Source organism: Salvia hispanica, chromosome 1 (genome assembly GCF_029641045.1).
Source record: "Salvia hispanica isolate PSC_SH4W2 chromosome 1, Shi_PSC_v1, whole genome shotgun sequence".
Taxonomy (NCBI): Eukaryota; Viridiplantae; Streptophyta; class Magnoliopsida; order Lamiales; family Lamiaceae; genus Salvia; species Salvia hispanica.
In genome coordinates, this window is record NC_142692.1 from 31,632,996 (window position 1) to 31,652,951 (window position 19,956).

The 19,956-nt window shown below is 36.1% G+C and overlaps 4 protein-coding genes across 5 annotated transcripts; 2 read left to right on the plus strand and 2 right to left on the minus strand.

The window, feature by feature from the left end:
• Positions 1-1,195: 1,195 nt before the first annotated feature.
• LOC125218273 (transcription factor bHLH122-like) lies at positions 1,196-3,220 on the minus strand. The gene is made up of 6 exons (XM_048119909.2): positions 2,537-3,220; positions 2,268-2,419; positions 2,034-2,192; positions 1,890-1,955; positions 1,595-1,663; positions 1,196-1,509 (listed from the first exon to the last, which is right to left on the minus strand). The coding sequence occupies exons 1-6, from the start codon at positions 2,982-2,984 to the stop codon at positions 1,453-1,455; spliced, it is 951 nt and encodes a 316-aa protein (XP_047975866.1). The 5' UTR covers positions 2,985-3,220; the 3' UTR covers positions 1,196-1,452.
• Positions 3,221-8,790: 5,570 nt separating this feature from the next.
• Positions 8,791-11,676, plus strand: LOC125221590 (LOB domain-containing protein 4-like). Its single transcript, XM_048123731.2, has 2 exons — positions 8,791-9,053; positions 11,102-11,676. Exons 1-2 carry the CDS (start codon positions 8,874-8,876, stop codon positions 11,387-11,389), a joined length of 468 nt encoding a protein of 155 aa, XP_047979688.1. The 5' UTR covers positions 8,791-8,873; the 3' UTR covers positions 11,390-11,676.
• Positions 11,677-13,744: 2,068 nt separating this feature from the next.
• On the plus strand, positions 13,745-16,366 carry LOC125221589 (lysine-specific demethylase JMJ30-like). 2 transcript variants are annotated; one of them, XM_048123729.2, is made up of 6 exons: positions 13,745-14,271; positions 14,739-14,948; positions 15,031-15,165; positions 15,250-15,393; positions 15,662-15,765; positions 15,959-16,116. In XM_048123729.2, exons 1-6 carry the CDS (start codon positions 13,834-13,836, stop codon positions 15,975-15,977), a joined length of 1,050 nt encoding a protein of 349 aa, XP_047979686.1. In that variant the 5' UTR covers positions 13,745-13,833; the 3' UTR covers positions 15,978-16,116. The 2 variants fall into 2 exon arrangements, with proteins under 2 accessions (XP_047979686.1, XP_047979687.2); XM_048123730.2 differs by having other exon boundaries at positions 13,748-14,271; positions 15,662-15,754; positions 15,959-16,366.
• Positions 16,367-16,404: 38 nt separating this feature from the next.
• On the minus strand, positions 16,405-19,623 carry LOC125221586 (ETHYLENE INSENSITIVE 3-like 3 protein). The gene is made up of 3 exons (XM_048123728.2): positions 19,353-19,623; positions 16,834-18,875; positions 16,405-16,733 (listed from the first exon to the last, which is right to left on the minus strand). The coding sequence occupies exons 1-2, from the start codon at positions 19,376-19,378 to the stop codon at positions 16,862-16,864; spliced, it is 2,040 nt and encodes a 679-aa protein (XP_047979685.1). The 5' UTR covers positions 19,379-19,623; the 3' UTR covers positions 16,405-16,733; positions 16,834-16,861.
• Positions 19,624-19,956: the final 333 nt, after the last annotated feature.

The following is a 19,956-nucleotide window of genomic DNA, read 5'->3' on the forward strand; positions in this document are numbered from 1 at the left end:
AAAGAGAATAAACCTACTCCATCATATGAGTAGAATACTTGGGAACCAACCATTTTAAAGTAAAGCGTGAGCAATTCCTTTACAAAGGAATCGATTATCAATACTCATTAATGGAGGAGGACAAGATTTAGTGCATAGTGAAAAGGAAGAATGAACATGAAAACTTGCTATAAATGGCAACATGTGTGGAAATGGATTGTAGTAGTGGAATACAGCTCAAAGAAAGCATCACCCTAGTTACCTTGTAGGGGGCCGTCTATAGAGAGGATTGGGAGAGAGAAGTATAGTAGATAGCATTAAAGTGGATGAAATTTAAAGAAAGTTAAAAAATGAGAAAGTTATTATGTAGGCATACATGCGTAGGGAAGCAATAAAGTGCTTTCCTTAGAAGGAAAAAGGCAAAATTTTTTTCACAATCTGGTTTTGTGATGAAAATGGATGGTTAGATTCAATGTGAAAAATGTCATGTAGAAAGGCCGAGTCAATAAATGGATGACAGACAAAGAATGAAATGAAACTCGACTGGATTAAATTACACCATAGAATTAGAGACAACTAAAATATCAAATTTTATTGAATTTTTCGATTCTAATGGGCGAAAAATGGGATCAGTCGAACCCCGACCCAATCTAGATCCGACATTAGGTGGGAATCGATTAAGTTAACAAAAGTAGACTACTAACTAAATATAAACGGACACCTAGAGAGTGCTTTTTTAGAGAAGTTTTTATGGACATCACTATCATCTTTTTCCTCAGTGGGTTACCAATTGTCAGATAATTAATGGATTGCCAAAGGTGATTTTCTAGATATTCCAAATATAATCTCCTTCATTAGGAAGTTTTACTATTCCATTAGCCATTATTACCCTTTCCAAATAAGTTGCATTTACTTCTCACCAAAACTTCAACTTCAACAGGTAATTCAACTCATTTTATTTAGAAGAATTTTTATGGACTTCACCTAACATAACAATTTACCAATTTGAGAAGTGGGAATGCACAAGATTTGCCAATTTGGATAACCAAAATACCTTTTCTAGCTATCATAATGGAAAAACATACTTTTATTATTAAAACCCCATTAGTATTTGGAGAGTCATTTTGGATAATCAAAGTGCAGTTATGACTCTCGCATATTTTATCTTTAATAATAAAAGTGACCACAAAAGCTCATTTTTTCTAAAGATCAAAGATAGCTAGAAAAGTACCATTTCTTTTATCCAAATTGACAATTTTGTACATGCCTTTCTTCTAAAATAGGAGTATGTGACAAGGAGCTCAATCTAATTGAACCTCAACCTCAAAACAAAGATAAAAAAAGAGATAAAAAAAGAAACATTGATTAAGTTGATCAACCTAAGGAAGAGAAAACATCAAGAGACTTACAATCTGATAGAATATATATACTGACACTGAACTTGGCCTTTTTCTCCTTCATCATCTTGCAACATCAGTAGCCATTTGATCTAGCTGAGCAGCTACACTTGGCTTGATTACCCGAAAGCGTCTAGCAATTGAACATTGATCGATCGAGAGAGAGTCAATGCAATGCAAAGAAAGTAGAGTTGAGAGTGAAATTTGTGTTAACACACCTTTACTTGTCTCTGAAGATCCTTTATGTAATCAACAGCCAAGTCCAGCATATCCGATGTATTCGTTTGCTACAAAATCGAACCTAGTTAGTTATCTATTGTTCGATTATCAACCAACATTATATTCTTGATCATGAACTTTCTAAAACTACGAACTTCGTTAACATCTCTATGCTATAACATATCTATTCAGTCGTAACTGGCTGGCGATGAAGTGCAGCTCAATTGGTAAAACGTTTAAATTATTACACTACATTATGATTTATGCATATGAAGGCAAGAAAAGCATCATCACCTTCTCCATATTGGGCACGAGTTCTTGAAGCTTCCTCATCCGCTCACTGATCTTCGTTCTTCTAACCTGAAACAAGATCATTACATCGCATTAGAAGCTTCATCATTGAATCCGAAGATGTTGATTAATTTTCCAAAGCAGTACCCTTTCAGCAATGCTCCGAGGATGAGTAGCACAGCCCCTCTTGGCTCTGATCTTGCAAGGAACCGAATCTTCCAGAAGCTTCTCCATTGCTGCTTTGGGCAAGCTCAGGTGATGAGACAACAGAGTCGTCTTCGGCCGATTATCTCCTGCTTCCTTCTTCTGCAAATGTTTCCCCCATCATCAGATTCAAGCATGGGCTGAATTAATTAATCAATTAATTAATTAAGACAAGACCTGATCGTTTAGGTAAGAATCAGACAAGAGCGGCGAATCATCCCAAGGTAAACCAGTGATGAAGTCGACATCATCCTCTGCATTGCCTTTGCTATCGATTTCTGAGATCGAGTTCATCGCCGGAGAAGAAGTGTAGTTCATTGGTTTGAACTCTGTGGATTTTGCAGAAAGTAAAAAAAATAAAATTAAATTTAAACATTGTCCGCTCGGATTTGAAATCCAACAAATCTCCCCGATGATTAAACTAGAGGAAAAAAAGTGAAAATTACCATTTTCGAAGTTTATGTTTGCGAAGAGGCCAGCCGGAGAACTGCTGTGGCGAATAAGGCCGCCGCCGCCGCTTTCCATCTTGATCTGCGGCGGAAAGTGTTTTCCTCCATAAGTGGCGTCGGCGTCGGAATTGTGGGTGGTGGGAAACATCATCTGAGATGCGGAGGAGTAATCGTTGCTGTGGTGCCTCTGCAGCTTCTGCGGGGGAGGTTGAATAAAGTCATCATTCTCCGGCTTTCTCGGCGGGAGAGGAGGGGTGCTGTTCATGAACCTGGAGAAGATGACCTGCGTCTCAGGGCTGGAGGCTCGCGGGTTGAAGAGCTCGGCGAAGTCTTCTTCTCCGAATCCGCCTTCCGAGCTCAGAAGGCTAGTCAGATACGAGCTCGGGGCCGACCTGTATCGGGTCAGCCCCGAGCCCATCTGCGTGTTTTGCTCGAATTGATTCATCAAATTCAAGACTCAATTTTGGAAATTGATTAGTACTATTAAATTTGAAGGAAAAATGAGTTATATCCTTTTTAACAAAAAAGTGCTCCAAGATTTGAGCTCAAAGAATGGAGATGGAAGAGTAGGAGTTGAAGTGAGAAGAGAGAGAGGGAGAGTTGAAAAATGGTGTGGCCAATGGGGAGGCGTGGACACCAGGGATCTCGGACTTTAGGTGGAAAACAATTCAAGAAAACATTTTGGCATTAATAGCTTTTGATTTTTCTCTCATTTTTAATCATGTGTTCATTTTTGGACCTTGTTTGCTGTCCTACACAACAAAGTCTAGCAAGATATTTTATGTTGATTAAGCAAGATCGATATTTTATGGTAGGCGTGCTTGATATACTATTTGGTAGGTTAGATAAAAAGGTGTAATATCATCATAGCTTAAGTGTTTTATGCCATATGACTCAACTCTTTCCCAGACTTTCTAGATTATGAATCCAGGCTACTAAAAAGGTAGTCAGCTGCATATGTATGATCTATTTAGGGGACTTTCGTTTGCTAGACAAGATATATAACATGAAATAGAGCAAACTAAGATTAGTTTAGGATTAAATTAGTCAAACAGGTAGAAGTGATATGATTAATCATGAAATACAATGTATGAATGTTGATACTGTGGAGATGGACCAAAATATATGTTCCGGGCCAAACTTTTTGAAAAAAAAGTCAACCGAGCATGAGAAGAAAATAGATATGACATTTAAATCACAAGTAAATGTACCAACCGAATGACCCCATTACTTGATAGGTTCTTAATATATTTTTTGAACTACGCCAACTTGGCCGTGCATACTTAGTCTTTTTTAAAAATCTAGTCGTTTTAAAAAACAATGAAATGTAGTAATGTAAAATATTCTAGTCAAATGAATTATTCGGGCTGGGTCGGGCCATATGTGCAGTAGTCCAGCCAGCACGGCCCGAAATTAGGCCAGGGTGATTTTGTTTCGACAGCTTTACAGTGACCTACTCTGTGCTTTCTTTATAATACCTATAATATATTCTCTTACTATAGTTTAAAATAGGAATTTATTTTGTATCGATGAGTGGGGATAATAATTTATTGTTTGTAGTCCATACAAAAGATGGTACTATCATAAATGGACAGGTGTTGAGTTTGGTGAATGATAGTATAAGATGTGCGTTTTAATTAATTATTTTCTTCAAACATCATTATGTTTAATAATGGGGGAAACTGCTCAGTTTAGCCAAACACCAGTCATTTCTATAATGTGTAATGGTGAAAATATAAAGTGGTGATTATTTGACAAAATTAAGACACTATTTGCTTTGCTCAATCGAATTTAACTGCCCATTTTTCACGCTTACTTGAATTATTTCTAAACAATTAAACTTCAACAATTGATAATTTTACCTTGTTATTAAGTTACAACAAAGATGTGTATAGCAAAATTTAATTTCTTTACACCTAATATTGGGATTTATAATCTTAGTTATGCTTTATGGTTATTATCTCACACTGACGTAGCTCTATTATGTAAATTTATCAACTTTAGGATAATTTACTAAGTTAATAAAATTTGAGTTCTAACAATATGTGTTTACTGAAATGTTCGTTCGTTGTTAAGAAAAATGTATTTATCAAAATAATCAATCTCTCCACCGACATACTTAAAAGTTTGATGAATTCTTTATAATAACTCTGACTTGTATAAACAGTAAGGGGCTTCTTGGTATGATGGAATGGAATTGTGGAATGGAATGTGATTCTTATTTCCATTCTATTCATTTGCTTGGTGTGATGGAATGAACGAGTGAATGAATGAAAATGCAAAGAAATATAAGGAAATTGACATTTCATTCATATCTTCATTCTATTCCAACCTCAATTTCATTCTACCCTAATTTCATTCCATCATACCAAGCATGCCATAAGTGTTAGATTCAATTCAATCTACTCTAGTGTTAAAAATAGATTTCGAATAGTTCGTCAAAAAAAAAAAAATCAAGAAGATTTTGAAAAGATTGGCATCTTGAATTTTAAATTGGTGTTCATATATATAATTGGCATGCCATTGCCGTGCCGAGGTCGGCCCACATATATACAGCTCATTCAGTAGTTAATTGCATAATTAAAGTCAACAAAACATTATTAATTGCTAAAACATTACGAATTAGTGCATCTCACTACGCAAACTCCATTAATTAATTAATTAATTAGTACATCCCATTATCATTGAATTGAGCACTCGAACCATTTCTATACACTGACCAGACTTAATTATATACTCCAAAATATTTGACAAATATTCATATAATCATATGGTAAACTTGGACCTACTCCAAAATATACCAACCCAATAAATACAATGTGGCTTGGAAAGCCCATTTAGCTCAAAATGAACAAACCCAATTTTCATAAAGAGCTCAAGTTATATTTTAGCCCAAGTATAAGCCCACTTTGAAATTCCAACTTCTAAATCATAAGCCTAATTTAGTCCAAGTACAAGCCCAGGTTGAAATTCAATTGCTGTGCATAGACAGAAAATAAGAGAATTCATATATTTCTAGGCTTGAAAAAAATTGAGTATAGTGCCAAAATATATAATCTGTGTATTACTATAAGACAATTATCCCATTTTGGAAGGTCATATATTTTTTATTCATTAAGCACTACATCCCATATCAATAGTCTTGCTAATGGACAACATGTGTTTTAATAAAATAACGTGGTAAAGTAAAAAGAAATGCAGAGAAAAAAAAAACCGTGATTGATGATGTTATTAGTGTTACAATATAGAATGAAATTCACTGAGAAACTTACTAAAAATATAAGGTGATTAATTTTTGTTGACGGACACCGAAACTCATCATAAAAGACTAGTCTATCTAAAAATAGAATCCAATTACTCAAAAAAACTTCACACGGACATTAATTACACAACCGACATGGGATATTAGAGTCGCTAACATGTAACACATCAACCAATTTGCTAGCTACAAGTCTATCATAATCATTACATAACTGTTTATATCTTGAAAAATTCACCTTGAACTGCCCAAGCTTGACTTTATAAAACGAAGACTACATAAACATAACTATTTTAACCGTTTTTAGTTTGGTAGTTAAGGTCGTAATTACTGTCGGTGGCTCCTCATTATTAGAGAAGAAACCAATCACAATAATAGTAGTGACACACAATCTCACGCACGCGCCTTCGACGCCGTTTCAAATTCAATTAGCCTCCGTCGGCCCCGGCCGCGGGTCCCCTCTTTTTTTCTAATGGTCAAACTAATCAATTTTCAAAACTTTAAATAACCATAACTACTATTGATTTTGAACTTGAATTACATAAAAATATGAACCTTACTCAAAGTGTTGTTTTAATTTATAAATAGGAGAACTATAATAAACAATTAAACAGTGACCCATATATATAATCATTGTAGTATGTAGAGAAACTCCATTATTCTAACATCGCATGCATCATCAATAAGTTACCTACAAAACTACAAAGATCATCTACTCTTTCTTTTCATTGGTTTAGACATATTAGATGTTCTACCTACATATTTCCTCGGGTCCATCAATTGTCATTAGACCGAATGTCAAAATCGTTAGCGATTGCTGGATGTTGACTCATGTGAGCGACGAGAATTCGAAAGTTTAGTCTGCCAAAAAAATTATCAGTTATAAAATTTCTCGCTTTAATTCACAAATTTCTTGAAAATAAGAACATCATCTATCTATTTTATTTACTTTTCATGTAACTCGTAAATTAATACCGTTTAAAATCCTATATTGAACAAAAAATGCTTCATTTAAAAAGAGATGGAAGGAGTATAAAATAAAAACTGCTTAAAATCCTATATTGAACAAAAAATACTTCATTTAACAAGAGATGGAAGGAGTATAAAATAAAAATCAAAGGTTGAATATTTTTCTGATTTTCTAAATGTACAATAAAATGAAACTAGCTATAAATAGAATTAAAAATTAATTGCAAATACTACCTCAGCCCACGCCATTAATTGTAAGCAAATAAACTGGTAGTTCTATTTTAAATGCAAACAGGTTAGTACTCCCTCCGTCCCATTGAAAATGATCTGCTTTCCTTTTTGGTTTGTCCCAATCAAGATGACCTATTACTTAAAATGGAAACCTCTTTATATCTATTTTATTTTCTCTCTCTTACTTTACTCTCTCCACTTAACACACAAATATAATGACATAAAATCTTGTGTCGTCCAAGAAAGGGGTCATCATCATTGGGATAGAGGGAGTAATGAAACAGGTAGTTAGTGTAATCAATGAAATTAAGCATGAACTTATCGGCCAGTAGTCAAATCAAAAGGGTGTTAATAATTAACATAGTGTTATTATGTTACATCACAGGTAGACATTTGATGAAGACGCAATTCATGCACCTAAATCAAAATAATGCTACAAATTGAAAATAAATTCGACGATACGAATCGCCGAATTTTCGATTCTTGCCCACAAATACAAAAGTTGTAAAAAACATATGTAAAATCAATTAGATTTCGTATCTTGTGTCACTTCCAATTTTTCTGTAGTGGGTCCCACCCGCCCTCCTTTCAATTAATCATTTCTGGAAAAAAAAACACCAACAATATTCTAAGGTTCAAACTCAACTTTAGGCACATAATCATCGGCAACAAGTGACCCATAGTTGGCCATGTAACAACAATAGTTCATATTCAATTGTTCGAGACTCGTTCAGTACCACTTTCGTAGACATAACTCATACCAAAATCTGTTATTTGATTTCCTTCTCTATAAATATGGGCAGTCCAGACAATCTACTCGGCTATATCATGGGTTGAATAATTCTTACAAGTGCCAAAACACTTTTATCTACCTCCCACCATTCAGTATGTGGACACTATAACTCTCGGCAAAAATTTTTTGAACCCACTCCAACTGGACCAATTCAAGATCTACAAATTATTACAACTTGCTATAAAGTATTTGCTCTTAGGGGTGAGTATTCGATTTTTATTACAACTGGCTATAAAGTATTTGCTTTTAGGGGTGAGTATTCGATTTTCGGTTCAGTTTTTTAGCCAAATTGTATTAAACCGAAAATGAAAATAACAATTTTGTGAAAATGAGTATTAAACCGAACCGAATTATCCGAAAATCGAACCTGAAAAACCAAAATTACACAAAATATCTCAAAAAAACGGAAATATGAATATTAATGTTCTATAATTAACACAAAAATATACTCCACCATCACATCAAACAAATAACATATCCAAACAATTACCGTCATTATAAAATCTAAATATTAGTATTAGACTTGCGAATATAATTAAAAAGCAATTCAGTTTTTCGATTATATACATCTGAATCGAACCAAAAAGCTGAAATATGCCAAAAATTTAAACTGAACCTAATCGAAAAAAAATCAAACCAAAATTTAAATTTCAATATAGGTTAGATCGGATATTCGATATTTGGATATTTTGCTGATCTCTGTTCTCTCTCTAAAATCTAAGTACTCCGTACATGCAGGAGTTTAAAATACTGATATAAACTACACTTCCTCGAATCTACTACTATTGTTTTATTTATGGTTTATGATATAGTAGTAAGTCTTAAATTACGAATATGTCATGATGACGGCTGACAAGAGCGGCGATCTACACTCTGCAGTCTCCAATAAGACCAAAAGGCAGATAGAAAAAACACTGCGCCGCTTTGCCCTTCCATGGTCGAGTGACTGATTTATTATCTCACCAAAAGTAGACCCATATTTATACCAACAAATTACTTTAAAGTGGTATTATGTCCCTCTTTCCTAGCTAGCTACTTATATATAACTGCTACTCCTCACTTCTCAACAAATAGGTTAAGAGATGAAGGAGAGCAGCAGCAGAAAGCAAGGTGCGCCGGCGCCATGCGCGGCGTGCAAGCTCCTCCGTCGGAGATGCGCTGAGGATTGCGTGTTCGCGCCTTATTTTCCGGCGGACGAGCCCCACAAGTTCGCCAGCGTGCATAAGGTCTTTGGTGCTAGCAATGTCAATAAGATGCTTCAGGTACTTTTCAAATCTCTACTTCTCTAATATTTTATTTTTTAGCAATGTGTTTACTTATACTAATTTTATTCCTATGAATTGATACATGACTTTAAATTCTTGCAATATGGGACTTTTGTTTAGGCTATGTATTCAGATTTCGTTGTTTTCAATCTTTGTTTTTTGTTTTTGTTTCCTTTTTTGGAAGTCTTAAAGTAGGTATAGTTGGTTCTTCTTTTATAGGACAACTTTTATTTTAATATTACTATTGTGATGGCAGTTAAACTTAACAATAAAACCAGTTTTGTGTAACCAATATTTCAAATGTTTAATTTAGTCAAAAAGCCTAAAATATAGTAGTATTAATTAAATAATGACTAGTCAATTAGTCGACTCCATTAGTCACGTTTTTTGAAGTGCCATCCATCTTTTTCATAAAGATGTTATAGCTACACTAACATATAAAAAAGAAGTTAAAGTTTTTACTTAGAAAATTGGTTCACCCTCAAAATGTAAATATATTTTTTAATTTTTGTGACACGTATAAGAGTACTAAAAAAATTTGTCACTACTAGAGTATTTTATCAAGATATATAGTGTGGTGTAACAAGGTGTACTCACTTTCGAAGAATTTAATTGTTTTATTATTAGGTATTTTAATTTGATGTTTTTCTCTTAATTAATGAAATGCCTTATTTTTTTCTAGATACCGCAGTTAACTCTAGTGAGTATGAAGAAAGAAAATTGAATATAAAAGGCATGCATGGGTGAAATCAATTGATTAGTTTGCATACGCATGACTTCTCAATCTTTATTCTTACGTATGTGTAATTAAATAGCTATGCCAAAGGATCTATTTGATTAAAGAATTGCATTTTACATAAAGAAAAAAGAGAAATATAAAGAAAAAAATTTGAAAAATTGGTACATGGGAAAAGTAAGCAAGAACGTCAAATTAAATAACTTAACCTTTTTCTTAGAGAGTGGAATAAGTAATCTCTCGAGGGTACGTTAGAATCGAAAAACTCTATTAAATTCAGCATTAGAAGTTGTCGCCGACCCCATGGCGCTACAATTTTGCTCCAACCTTTTGGGATTATGGTTTACTTCTATTTTTCATCTTTCATCCATTATCAACAACGAAATGTCGACATCTGCCTCACTAGTGCTTCCTCTCTAGTAACCCATTGTGTCCTAACTTCATGAATCTAGATCCGCCTATATTAATATACTCGCCCCGTTCCATAGAAACAACCATTTGGGATCGACACAAATTTTAATGAGTAATTGGTAAAGTAAGAGAGAAAGAGAAAAAGTAGTTGAAATTGTGAAATGGATAATAGAATCCATAAATGATAAAGTAAAAGAGAAGGAGAAAAAAGTTGTCATAAACAGATATGTACTCCCTCCGTCCCGCTTTAGCAGTCTCATTGACTTTTCTGCCATCTTTTTGTAAAAATGATAAAAAATAGTTAAAGTGGAGAAATGGTAAAATAAGAGAGACAATAAAGTAGATATGACTCTTCTCTATATTATTCTCTCTCTTAATTTACCATTCTCTTCTTTAACTATTTTTTATCACTTTTACAAAAAGAAGGCAGAAAAGTCAATGGGACTGCTAAAGCGGAACGGAGGGAGTACTATTTATATAGGACAGCAAAAAAAAAGTCTATTTCTATGAGACGGATGATATAGTTTATTCGGTCAACGGCTTATCAGTTAGTTCAATGGCAAAAGTTAGAACATACCATCCCACGCTACTTTTAGCTTTGTAGCTCAATTTTCTCCGACAAAGTCATAAAAGCAAGAAATTATCCTATTCCAAAGACCAAAGTGGTTTAGCCTTTAAAGTTGTCTCACTTTAATTTTCATTAGAAATAAAAAAAGTATGCTTGATTGCAATTGCAATCTTTAACAAGACACATTACTTTAATTTACTAATCAAATGATTCAGTTACAATCTTTAACGTGACACCCCAACCTCTAGTCATGAAATCATGCCCCGTGATCCAACAACAAAATTTAATCACATAATTATTACATTTCAATTATTTTTTACAAAATTGTAGGAGTTGCCTGAGCACCAGAGAGGCGACGCAGTGAGCTCAATGGTGTACGAAGCAAACGCTAGAGTTAGGGATCCGGTTTATGGGTGCGTGGGTGCGATATCGTCTCTGCAACAGCAGATAGACACGCTACAAACGCAGCTTGCGCTTGCACAGGCGGAGGTAGTCCACATGCGCATGCGTCAGTACTCATCCTCGCCCGACTGCGCGTCTCCATCCACGCGCGGAAGAAGGTCTCATAATCACCACCCCAAGTCCTCTTACAACATGGATGAGTCCTTCTGGAATTAGTTTCCATCTTATATTATTATAATTATTATTAATATTCATGGCCCTTCTCTTTTATGTTTGCTTGCCATGATTTTTTTTTAAAGAAAATTTCTCTCCTTTTTGGGTGTTTTTAAATTATTAAATATATTATATCTTTATCTTGCCTGACCGGCCGGGTTGATGACGGTCAGAGTCGGAGTTGGAGTTGGAGTTGGAGTTGGAGTTGGATTTGGATTTGGAGAGGATTACACTATTGTTGTAAATGCGAAAAGAAAAAAAAGCATACAATCATATGAATATTTGAGCAATGTTTGTTGTGTCTTTTTGTTTAGATTGGTACTGTTTCAAAATTATGGGTTTATTGTTTGTTATGTCGTTTTACGTTTCGGCTTTAATAATGATGTTTAAAGATTATACTAACGTTTGGTCGACCAAGAAAGTATAGAAAGGTTTCATGTCTCAAAATCCAATTAATGGGATATATGAGTACCAAGCCTATACATAGATCCATACATATATTCATTTCTCTGGCACGCATTCACCAGTAGCGAATGGCGAACCCAAGAATTTAAATTAGAGGACCCAAGAAAAATGAAAAGTACAAAGAAAAAATAACACAAGAAAAATAAAAGCTTAAGAATCAAAATCAAGACGTGGAAATCAAATGATTCTACTACATATTTCAGACCAGTTGTGCTAATACCTAGAATACATATTTCAGGACTAGTTGTGTTAATACTAGAATACTAAAATCCGACCAACTCTTTTTCTTTCATTTAATTTTTCTCAACCGAAATATATGACTTTATTTTTATTATATTAAAAACATCATGAAGATGTGCATTAGAAAAAAATAAAAAGTAATTATATATTACGACGAAATAATATGCATTAGAAGAGAATTAAAATACATTGGAATATTAAAAAAACTAAAATGAATATGATATACAAATGCATTAAAAGATTTAGAAAAACCAAAATTTGTATATATGTTTAAAATGCATTAGAATATTTTAAAAAAAATAATGACATGGAGTCAAAATTGCATAACTAAAATGGAATAAACAAAAAATAATATGTGTAATTAAAGCAAAAAAAGATTTGAAATAACATAAAATAAGATGTACTTGGTGTTTGATGGGTTCCGATTTTCGAACTCACCTTTACTCCGAAAACAAAGGAAAATAGTAGTAGACGTGTAGACCAACAAGATGAATTAGTTATATGCAGATCTAAATACTACATTATGACGTTTATTTTTGCGGTATGGTTATACACCTCGTTCCCATGTGGCTCTGCCACTGTTTTTCACCAATACATGTGTCGGTCAATAAGTAGCTCTAAGTAATATTTACGGACAGTTTCCAACCATTTTTGGTCGATAATTGTATATTTTAGTTTACTGTTTTGTTAGTTTATTTATTTACCATAACATGTTATCAAACTCCACTATAATTAAGTACGGTGAATTAACTCATTGGTGGGCCCAAATATTGTGTCTTTTCTTGAAACTCCCACGGCCCAAAACAAAAAAGCCCAATATTGATGATCGATCGTAAAAGTAAATTTGATACCATAACCCAAACTTATTATACCTGGGCTGAAAATTTAGATATATTTGGAAGGTCTGAATCTGACGAAATTCTCTAACTTAGTACTACATGAAAGTATACTATCCAGTCAAAATCAAAACATTAAAATAAAATACCGTACCATCCTTAACGGATGCTTAAGAGGAAAGATTACATTTTTCAATCATCCAAACACATTTGAGATTTTTATAAACAAAAAAGTTAGAAATTTATAGGAATATTCTTAAAACAATAGAGTTAGAAATTAGAATACTAGTAGTATGGATCCGTCATCAGTAGTGCAACTGTGAGCGCTCATGGCTAAATAAGAAGATAAAAGGTGAAAATGATTAATAGGTATAAGTGTCGGATCCAGGATTCATAAACGGAGGGGGCGAAATGTATATTAGGAGTAGTAGGTTGGTTTAGGGCTAAAATGACAATTTTTTTCGTTTTTGGGGCGACGTCGGAGCAAATGGATCCGCCAGTGATAGGTATAGACCTGATTCTACCCTACCCTACCCACCCTATACGCATTGGATAATATTGAAACACAAAACACACTAATTCAAACTGTAATTCAATATAGTACTTAAAAATATGTATTAAATCCAAAATCCAAATTGATTGTAAAACATTTTGTTTGGTGGGTACATGTTTATGTTGGAATGTTCGAGAATAAAGTACCGGTTCTTTTATTGGTTCGACATTTCGCTTTCATCAATAATATATAATCATGAATTCTTATAAAATAAAAATCATCATTTCCTTAAAAAGAGAAAATAAATATCACAAGGCTTAGATATTTCGCCTCGCCTGCACTTTCCCTTAAATATCTGCCATTGCCACCACAACTCCAATTCTCTCTCCCCCAATTCCTCTGCAATTGCATCCATGTCCTCCTCAACCCTCGACACCCCAACCCTCGACTCCCAGCTCCCCTCGCTCCTGCTCCAAATCACCGAAGAAGGTGGCTACGCCTTCACCTCCATCGCCACCCGCGCCGCCGCCGGCGACACGCGGGCCGCGGAGGCCGCCCGGGAATTAGCCTGGGAGCAGCTCCACTCGGGGCCGTGGCACTCCGTGGTCCCAATTTGGCGCGATGCCTACGCAATGGCCTGCCTCCACGTCGCCAAATGCCACTTCTGCACCGGCGAGCTCGAGCTGGCTCTCCGCGCCCTCGACATGGGCCTCATCATGGGCGGAATCGCGCTGCGGGATGACTTGAATCTCTGTATTCGGAGAGTCAGTCGTGATTTGAGAGAGAGAGATTCCGCCGACGGCGACCAACACCAGAAGGTGGAGTGGTATAGGGATTTCAATTTGGCGGAGGTGAGGTTCGTTTATCCCCTTCTCTCTCTCTCTCTGAAAAAACCCTAATCTACTCTTGGGAATCATCAAAATTTGACATTGATTGTGCTACTACAGATGCGTGTGCCCTGATTTCGCAGGGTAAAGCTGAAATTGAAAAGCTCTGTAGGGTTTAGGTTGGTATCAATGTTATTTATGTATCAACCCCTAATTCTTCAATTGCTTTTGACATTCACAATTATCTGGAGAACTGATGCAGAGATTAACATTCAATCTAACTAACTTTGGATATAGTATTGAAATTGAGTGAAGAAATCTAATGTGAGATTTGAGGGAAAAAAATATAATGTTTTGCAAGTAGATTCCATTGTGTATGTGGCCTTGCAACAACCTTGGAACTTTCTCTGCTACGCTTAATGCTATTTATCATGCTAACGGACTCAGAAACGGCGGTTTCAATTCCTAGAATCTTGAATTTGAATTGGCAGGCAGCTAGGTTATTGCCTGCGAAGTCACTTTCCAGTAAGACGGTGGCGAAAAAGGGTGGTCTGTCATTGGAAGAATTCTTGCGGGAACATTTCATCCCTGGTTTGCCGGTTATAATTAGTGGCTCTATGGATCATTGGCCAGCAACCGATAGATGGAGTGACATGAATTACATAAAAAAGGTTGCTGGTTTTCGTACTGTTCCAGTCGAGGTATCTCCAGTCCTTTGTTTGGTGGAATTCACTATTGCTCAAGTAAAACTTAATGCACATTTATAATCTACTCACTGAGCAGGTTGGCAGAAACTACTTATCCTCTGATTGGAAGCAAGAGCTGATCACAATTTCTGAGTTCCTGGAGAGGATTCAATCCGGTGACTCTTCTCCTACGAGCACGACTTATTTAGCCCAGCATCAATTATTTGATCAGGCATGTATGATTGTAGAAACCATACTTGGTCTTATAAAAAGAAACATGCTAACATTCTATTGTGTAAATATATATAAATGCCAGATACAAGAACTAAAGCAGGATATTGTTATACCTGACTACTGTTTTGCTGGTGGGGGTGAGATCAGGTCACTTAATGCTTGGTTTGGTCCATCTGGGACAGTAACACCTTTGCATCACGATCCTCACCACAATATACTTGCACAGGTACGGCAAATGTAGTTCTATACTGCACAGAACGTTTCTCAGTGCAAACAAGTCTATGATGTATAGAAACATTATCGGGGCCTTGGCTTGGATTTACACAGCAGTTTCTGTTTAGTCAGGATTTTCCACTAGCACATGGTCCTATTGTTTTCTATTAATTGTCTTAGTTAAAATATGATAATAGTTGTTTGGGTTATTCATATATCTTGCTGCTTATCCATCTTGTTCCCATGATCTCATGCTCAATGTTTTGCATTGTCATTATCAGGTTGCTGGTAAGAAGTATATCAGGCTTTACTCTCCTTCATCGTCAGAAGAACTTTACCCTCACACAGAGACCATGCTCTGCAATTCCAGCCAGGTAGTTAGCTTGTACGTGTCGTTAATTACTCTATCTCTTCCAAACACGCATATGGTTTGCAATTATCTAGTTTTGCAAACAACTTTATTGTTGTTAGATAGTCAGATGGCTTGGTTTGGTTCCTTAATTTGGCTTGCTTCCAAGTTAAAATTCTCTACGGTTGATTATTAAAAATGCTGTACATCTACTTTCTTGGCCTTGAAGGTTGATCTGGATGACATAGACAAAGAAGAGTTTCCCAAGATAATGGATTTGGGATTCATCGATTGCATACTAGAGGAAGGCGAGATGCTATACATCCCTCCAAAGTGGTGGCACTATGTTCGTTCTCTCACTAAGAGTTTCTCAGTTAGCTTTTGGTGGAGCGTCGAAGGAAACTCTCTGGACTCATGAGCACTACATTTTGCTATAGAATAAAGTGTATTGACATATTTTCAGCATAACATTCTTTATGAGCAGTGCAGATTCTAGATGTGAAGGGGAGCTTCTTATTAGTCACATTTAGAACTTGCTATTATTGGATTATTCCAATGTTTTTGGGTCTTGGTGGTATGTTTTATTATCAAATTCTATCAGTGTATCAAAAATTTTTACAATTGTCCATTTAGCATATCTTCTCCATTCGTACATGGCTAAAATGGAAAAATGAGTATCATAATAAGAATATAAATTAAAAAATATTTGGAGGCATGCACAAGGTTTCCATTGACACTGAATGCTAAAGACAGTAAAGATTGACACAAGCTAGACATAAAAGAACATTAAAAAACTAAAATATCAACAACTGCCAAAAACCACCTCCTCATTCACAAGCACAAAACTATTTAGGCCACTTAACTTAATGACCAAGAGTTTTAAGTAAACTAAAAACTAATTTAACATCTTACAGTCTGGAAGATCAGAACAGCAAATTTACTGCAACATCTCAGTTAAAAGGGCACAGATCCACTCTTCCTTGTACAAAAGGTTTACCTGGCCCCTGCAGAATTGGCAGGGAAAAGAAAGTGACAAACCAGAAAAAAAAACACGACAAGAGTATAAAGCCCGCATGACGAGTATGTCTTAGACCAGCCACTCACCTATGAATAATGAATTAGCAAAACCAACTTATGAAGCAAAGTACTCCATCATTGCATCAAAGTTGCTGCCGTCAATAGAGTTGTCGTTAAACTCAAAGTCGAAATCACCAGTATCTAACGAACTTGTTCCGTCAAATGAAAGGCTAAAAGCTCCATATCCTGGTAAATCTGGTGATAAACTTTTGAGAGAAGATTGAAAATGTGTCTCAGGCAGACCATCTGGCTCATTCGGAAATGTATCTTCTGCAAAAGGTGGGAACTTCCCTCCAGGAACATCGTTTCCATTCTTAGGTAATGCTGGTAACTGGAATTTTAAATCCCCTGATCCATAATGTATGTCACTGAAACATGCCATTGACGGATCCCCTTGATGATTCGCAGTGGAAACAGCAAAACTATGAGCTGGTCTAAGATGAAGCCCTGAACTATCCAAGTCCAGAGGTAGAGTAGGACCTTCAGGCCCATGTTGCCATCGAGAAGTTTGAGGTTCAAGATGCAACACCTGATCTCTAGGTTGATGCTGTAGTGCAGAACTTTCAGACTGTCCGTTAAATTTGGATACTGGAGGTGCATTTTGCAAATGAAAGTCTCGAGTATCGCGAATTAAATGAGGATGAGGAGGTTCAAAATCACCACTCTGAGTCGCTGAATAAGTTAATGGCCCATTATTCGGGTAAGCACGGGTAATGGGGATAGTATGGGAAGAATGGTCAGGGCGGATATAGTTCAAATCAGATTCTACTAAGCAGGGTTGACCACGAGTATTGTGTTCTGGCACTTCAGGGAGTCTAACAGATGTTAGTTCATTATTTTCTACCTCTCTCCCATTCGTCAAGTATCCACCAAACTGCATATCATTGTGATTTTCATCTGTCACCATGTATTCGGGATCGACATGTGGCTGATCACTGAGAATTGGTACAGTCAGTTGGTTATCAGGTCTTGGTTTCTTTGTTTTCCTTGGACGCTTCTGTACGCGCTCTTTGTCTTTGCTTGGTTGAGTTAAGGCATCATCTGCCGGTTCAATAGGCACAATATCTGTGGATTGCTTTCTTGTATCATCCTTAGATGAGACAGATCCCAAGCCATTATGAATGCCATCGACATCATAATCACTATCGCTGTCAACAGAAGGCCTCTTCTTATTTCTACGACCTTTCGACAGTGAATCACTAACGCCAGATGAGCCATTATCACTGCTTAGTTGCTGAATCGCAGTTTCCTCCCTGCTCAAAACACCTAACCATATCAGGCTCTCCTTGGCAGTCATCTTATCCTGTAAACACTTCGACTGTCTAACCAGTCTCCTAATCTTTGCAATATCAGGTGACATATGCTTTATAACAGCCGTCAGAACCCCAACTTTCCACATCTTCTTCAGATCATGAGGTTTCTTATATGGAGGACCCTGACCCTGGGGAAACCCCAACTTAACGCACCACTCCTCGTTTCCTGTTGGCCACCACGGCGGGGGCACACCCTTCTCCAGTGGAAACTTCCGCTGTGGCGGGTCACAATGTTGCATTAAAGATGACAGAAGTGATCCCAACGTCGCATCTTGCAAGTCTTGAAGAACACTCTGAGTGTTCCCTTGGTGAGTGCCAAGCCCGTCCTCCCTCGAGAGGCACTCAGCCTCGTACTTGGCTATGGCCGCAAGGCCATTTTTGTCAAACTTCACTTTCTCCTTCCACCAAGCTCTAATATTATCAGATGCACCGCTGACCGGCTTACCCTTCTCCGGAATAATACCATACACAAACCCACGGGCATTGCAGACTTCCATGAGCTTCAACATGTACTTCAAAATACCATCTTGAGCCCGTGCCATCTTCTTCCTGCGAGCCTGATCCGTGGTAGACTTAGCCTTTTGCTTCTCTGCAGCTTGTAATGCAGCAAGCTTCTGTTTATCTTTGATCCTCTTGAGCTTGATCCGGTCCTTCCACATTCTCTTTTCCAGTTCTTCCGCCGCAATCTCCTCATCACTAACATCTTTTTCCTCGATGTTATCATCGTCCCTCAACTCATCAACTTCAACATCCGAACTGTCCACATTGTACACCCATCAATACCCAAAATGTTGCACACATTTACCAATCACAAGACATCAAGGAACATAAATAGCCAAAACGAACCCAAAATTCAAAAGCAACAAGTAAAAATTCAATCTTTACCAATTTGAGAGAGGGTTTGAATGTTCCACCACCTCTCTATCACAATCAATAAACCCAAAATCGGTTCAACAACAATAAACATAAAACATAAGAACCCCCAAATTTATCATCCCATTATTCAGTATTCAGATTCGGTTAAATCACAGTTCATCACAAAATCAGACGCAACAATGCAACATACAATAACTGATTTTCCCCCTTGCTTTGTCAATAAAAAAATCGAATCAAGAAACAGCAAAAATCACAGAAACCCTAAGACGATCAACAGCGAATTTCCAAGAATTAAAGAAGAGCAGATTAAGTAGAATCGGAAACTAAATAAAATTAATCAAGTTTGTGCAATCGAACCTGATTTCAAGAGCCATATCTTCCATGGCAGCAAAATCAATTGCCGGAATATTGGATCAGAAAATGAGATGGGCAGAAAAAAGAGACGATTTTTGTGAAAAATAAATGCGAAATTGGGAAAAAGGTGACCAGGGGGGATGAACTGTGGTGTGCAATAGCAATACGACATGAAACGATGCAATAAGCGATTAGAGTTGAAAAGGAAAGGGATGAGGGAAAAGGGAAACAGTATAACACGAGTTGTCTGTGGCGGCTTAAAAGGATAATTGTAAAAATTAAGAAAAGGGGAAATGGGAATCGTGTGTGTATACCCACTTTTCCACGGCCGTTTTTGGCCTCTTTCGGTTCAAGGTTGATTGCAAATTGCATTTTTATATCTTCAAAATCCCATTAAATATTCCGATAAAGCATTTAACATTTATATATATTAGACTTTAGCACTTTCTAATTCTGGTGAAACAATGTCAACTATTTTTTTTTATCAGTCCTATATCAATATCATTTTCTAAAAATAAATAATAAACAAAAATTTCATTCTAATTTTAGTGAAACAATGCTCAACTATATTTTATTATATCCATATCAGATTTTTTAAAATAGTACT

Bases quoted from the DNA above. Each gene is read 5' to 3' on its own strand.
- LOC125221586 (XM_048123728.2), bottom strand. From the start codon at position 19,378: ATGGAAGATATGGCTCTTGAAATCAG. The intron at 18,876-19,352 runs GTTCGATTGCAC...CAATGTGGACAG, and splicing joins GATATGGCTCTTGAAATCAG to TTCGGATGTTGAAGTTGATG.
- LOC125221589 (XM_048123730.2), top strand. From the start codon at position 13,834: ATGTCCTCCTCAACCCTCGACACCCCAACCCTCGACTCCCAGCTCCCC. The intron at 14,272-14,738 runs GTGAGGTTCGTT...TTGAATTGGCAG, and splicing joins GGGATTTCAATTTGGCGGAG to GCAGCTAGGTTATTGCCTGC. The intron at 15,755-15,958 runs GTAGTTAGCTTG...TTGGCCTTGAAG, and splicing joins TGCTCTGCAATTCCAGCCAG to GTTGATCTGGATGACATAGA.
- LOC125218273 (XM_048119909.2), bottom strand. From the start codon at position 2,984: ATGAATCAATTCGAGCAAAACACGCAGATGGGCTCGGGGCTGACCCGA. The intron at 2,193-2,267 runs GTCTTGTCTTAA...AAACATTTGCAG, and splicing joins ATTCTTACCTAAACGATCAG to AAGAAGGAAGCAGGAGATAA. The intron at 1,664-1,889 runs GTGATGATGCTT...TCGATTTTGTAG, and splicing joins TCGTGCCCAATATGGAGAAG to CAAACGAATACATCGGATAT.
- LOC125221590 (XM_048123731.2), top strand. From the start codon at position 8,874: ATGAAGGAGAGCAGCAGCAGAAAGCAAGGTGCGCCGGCGCCATGCGCG. The intron at 9,054-11,101 runs GTACTTTTCAAA...ACAAAATTGTAG, and splicing joins ATGTCAATAAGATGCTTCAG to GAGTTGCCTGAGCACCAGAG.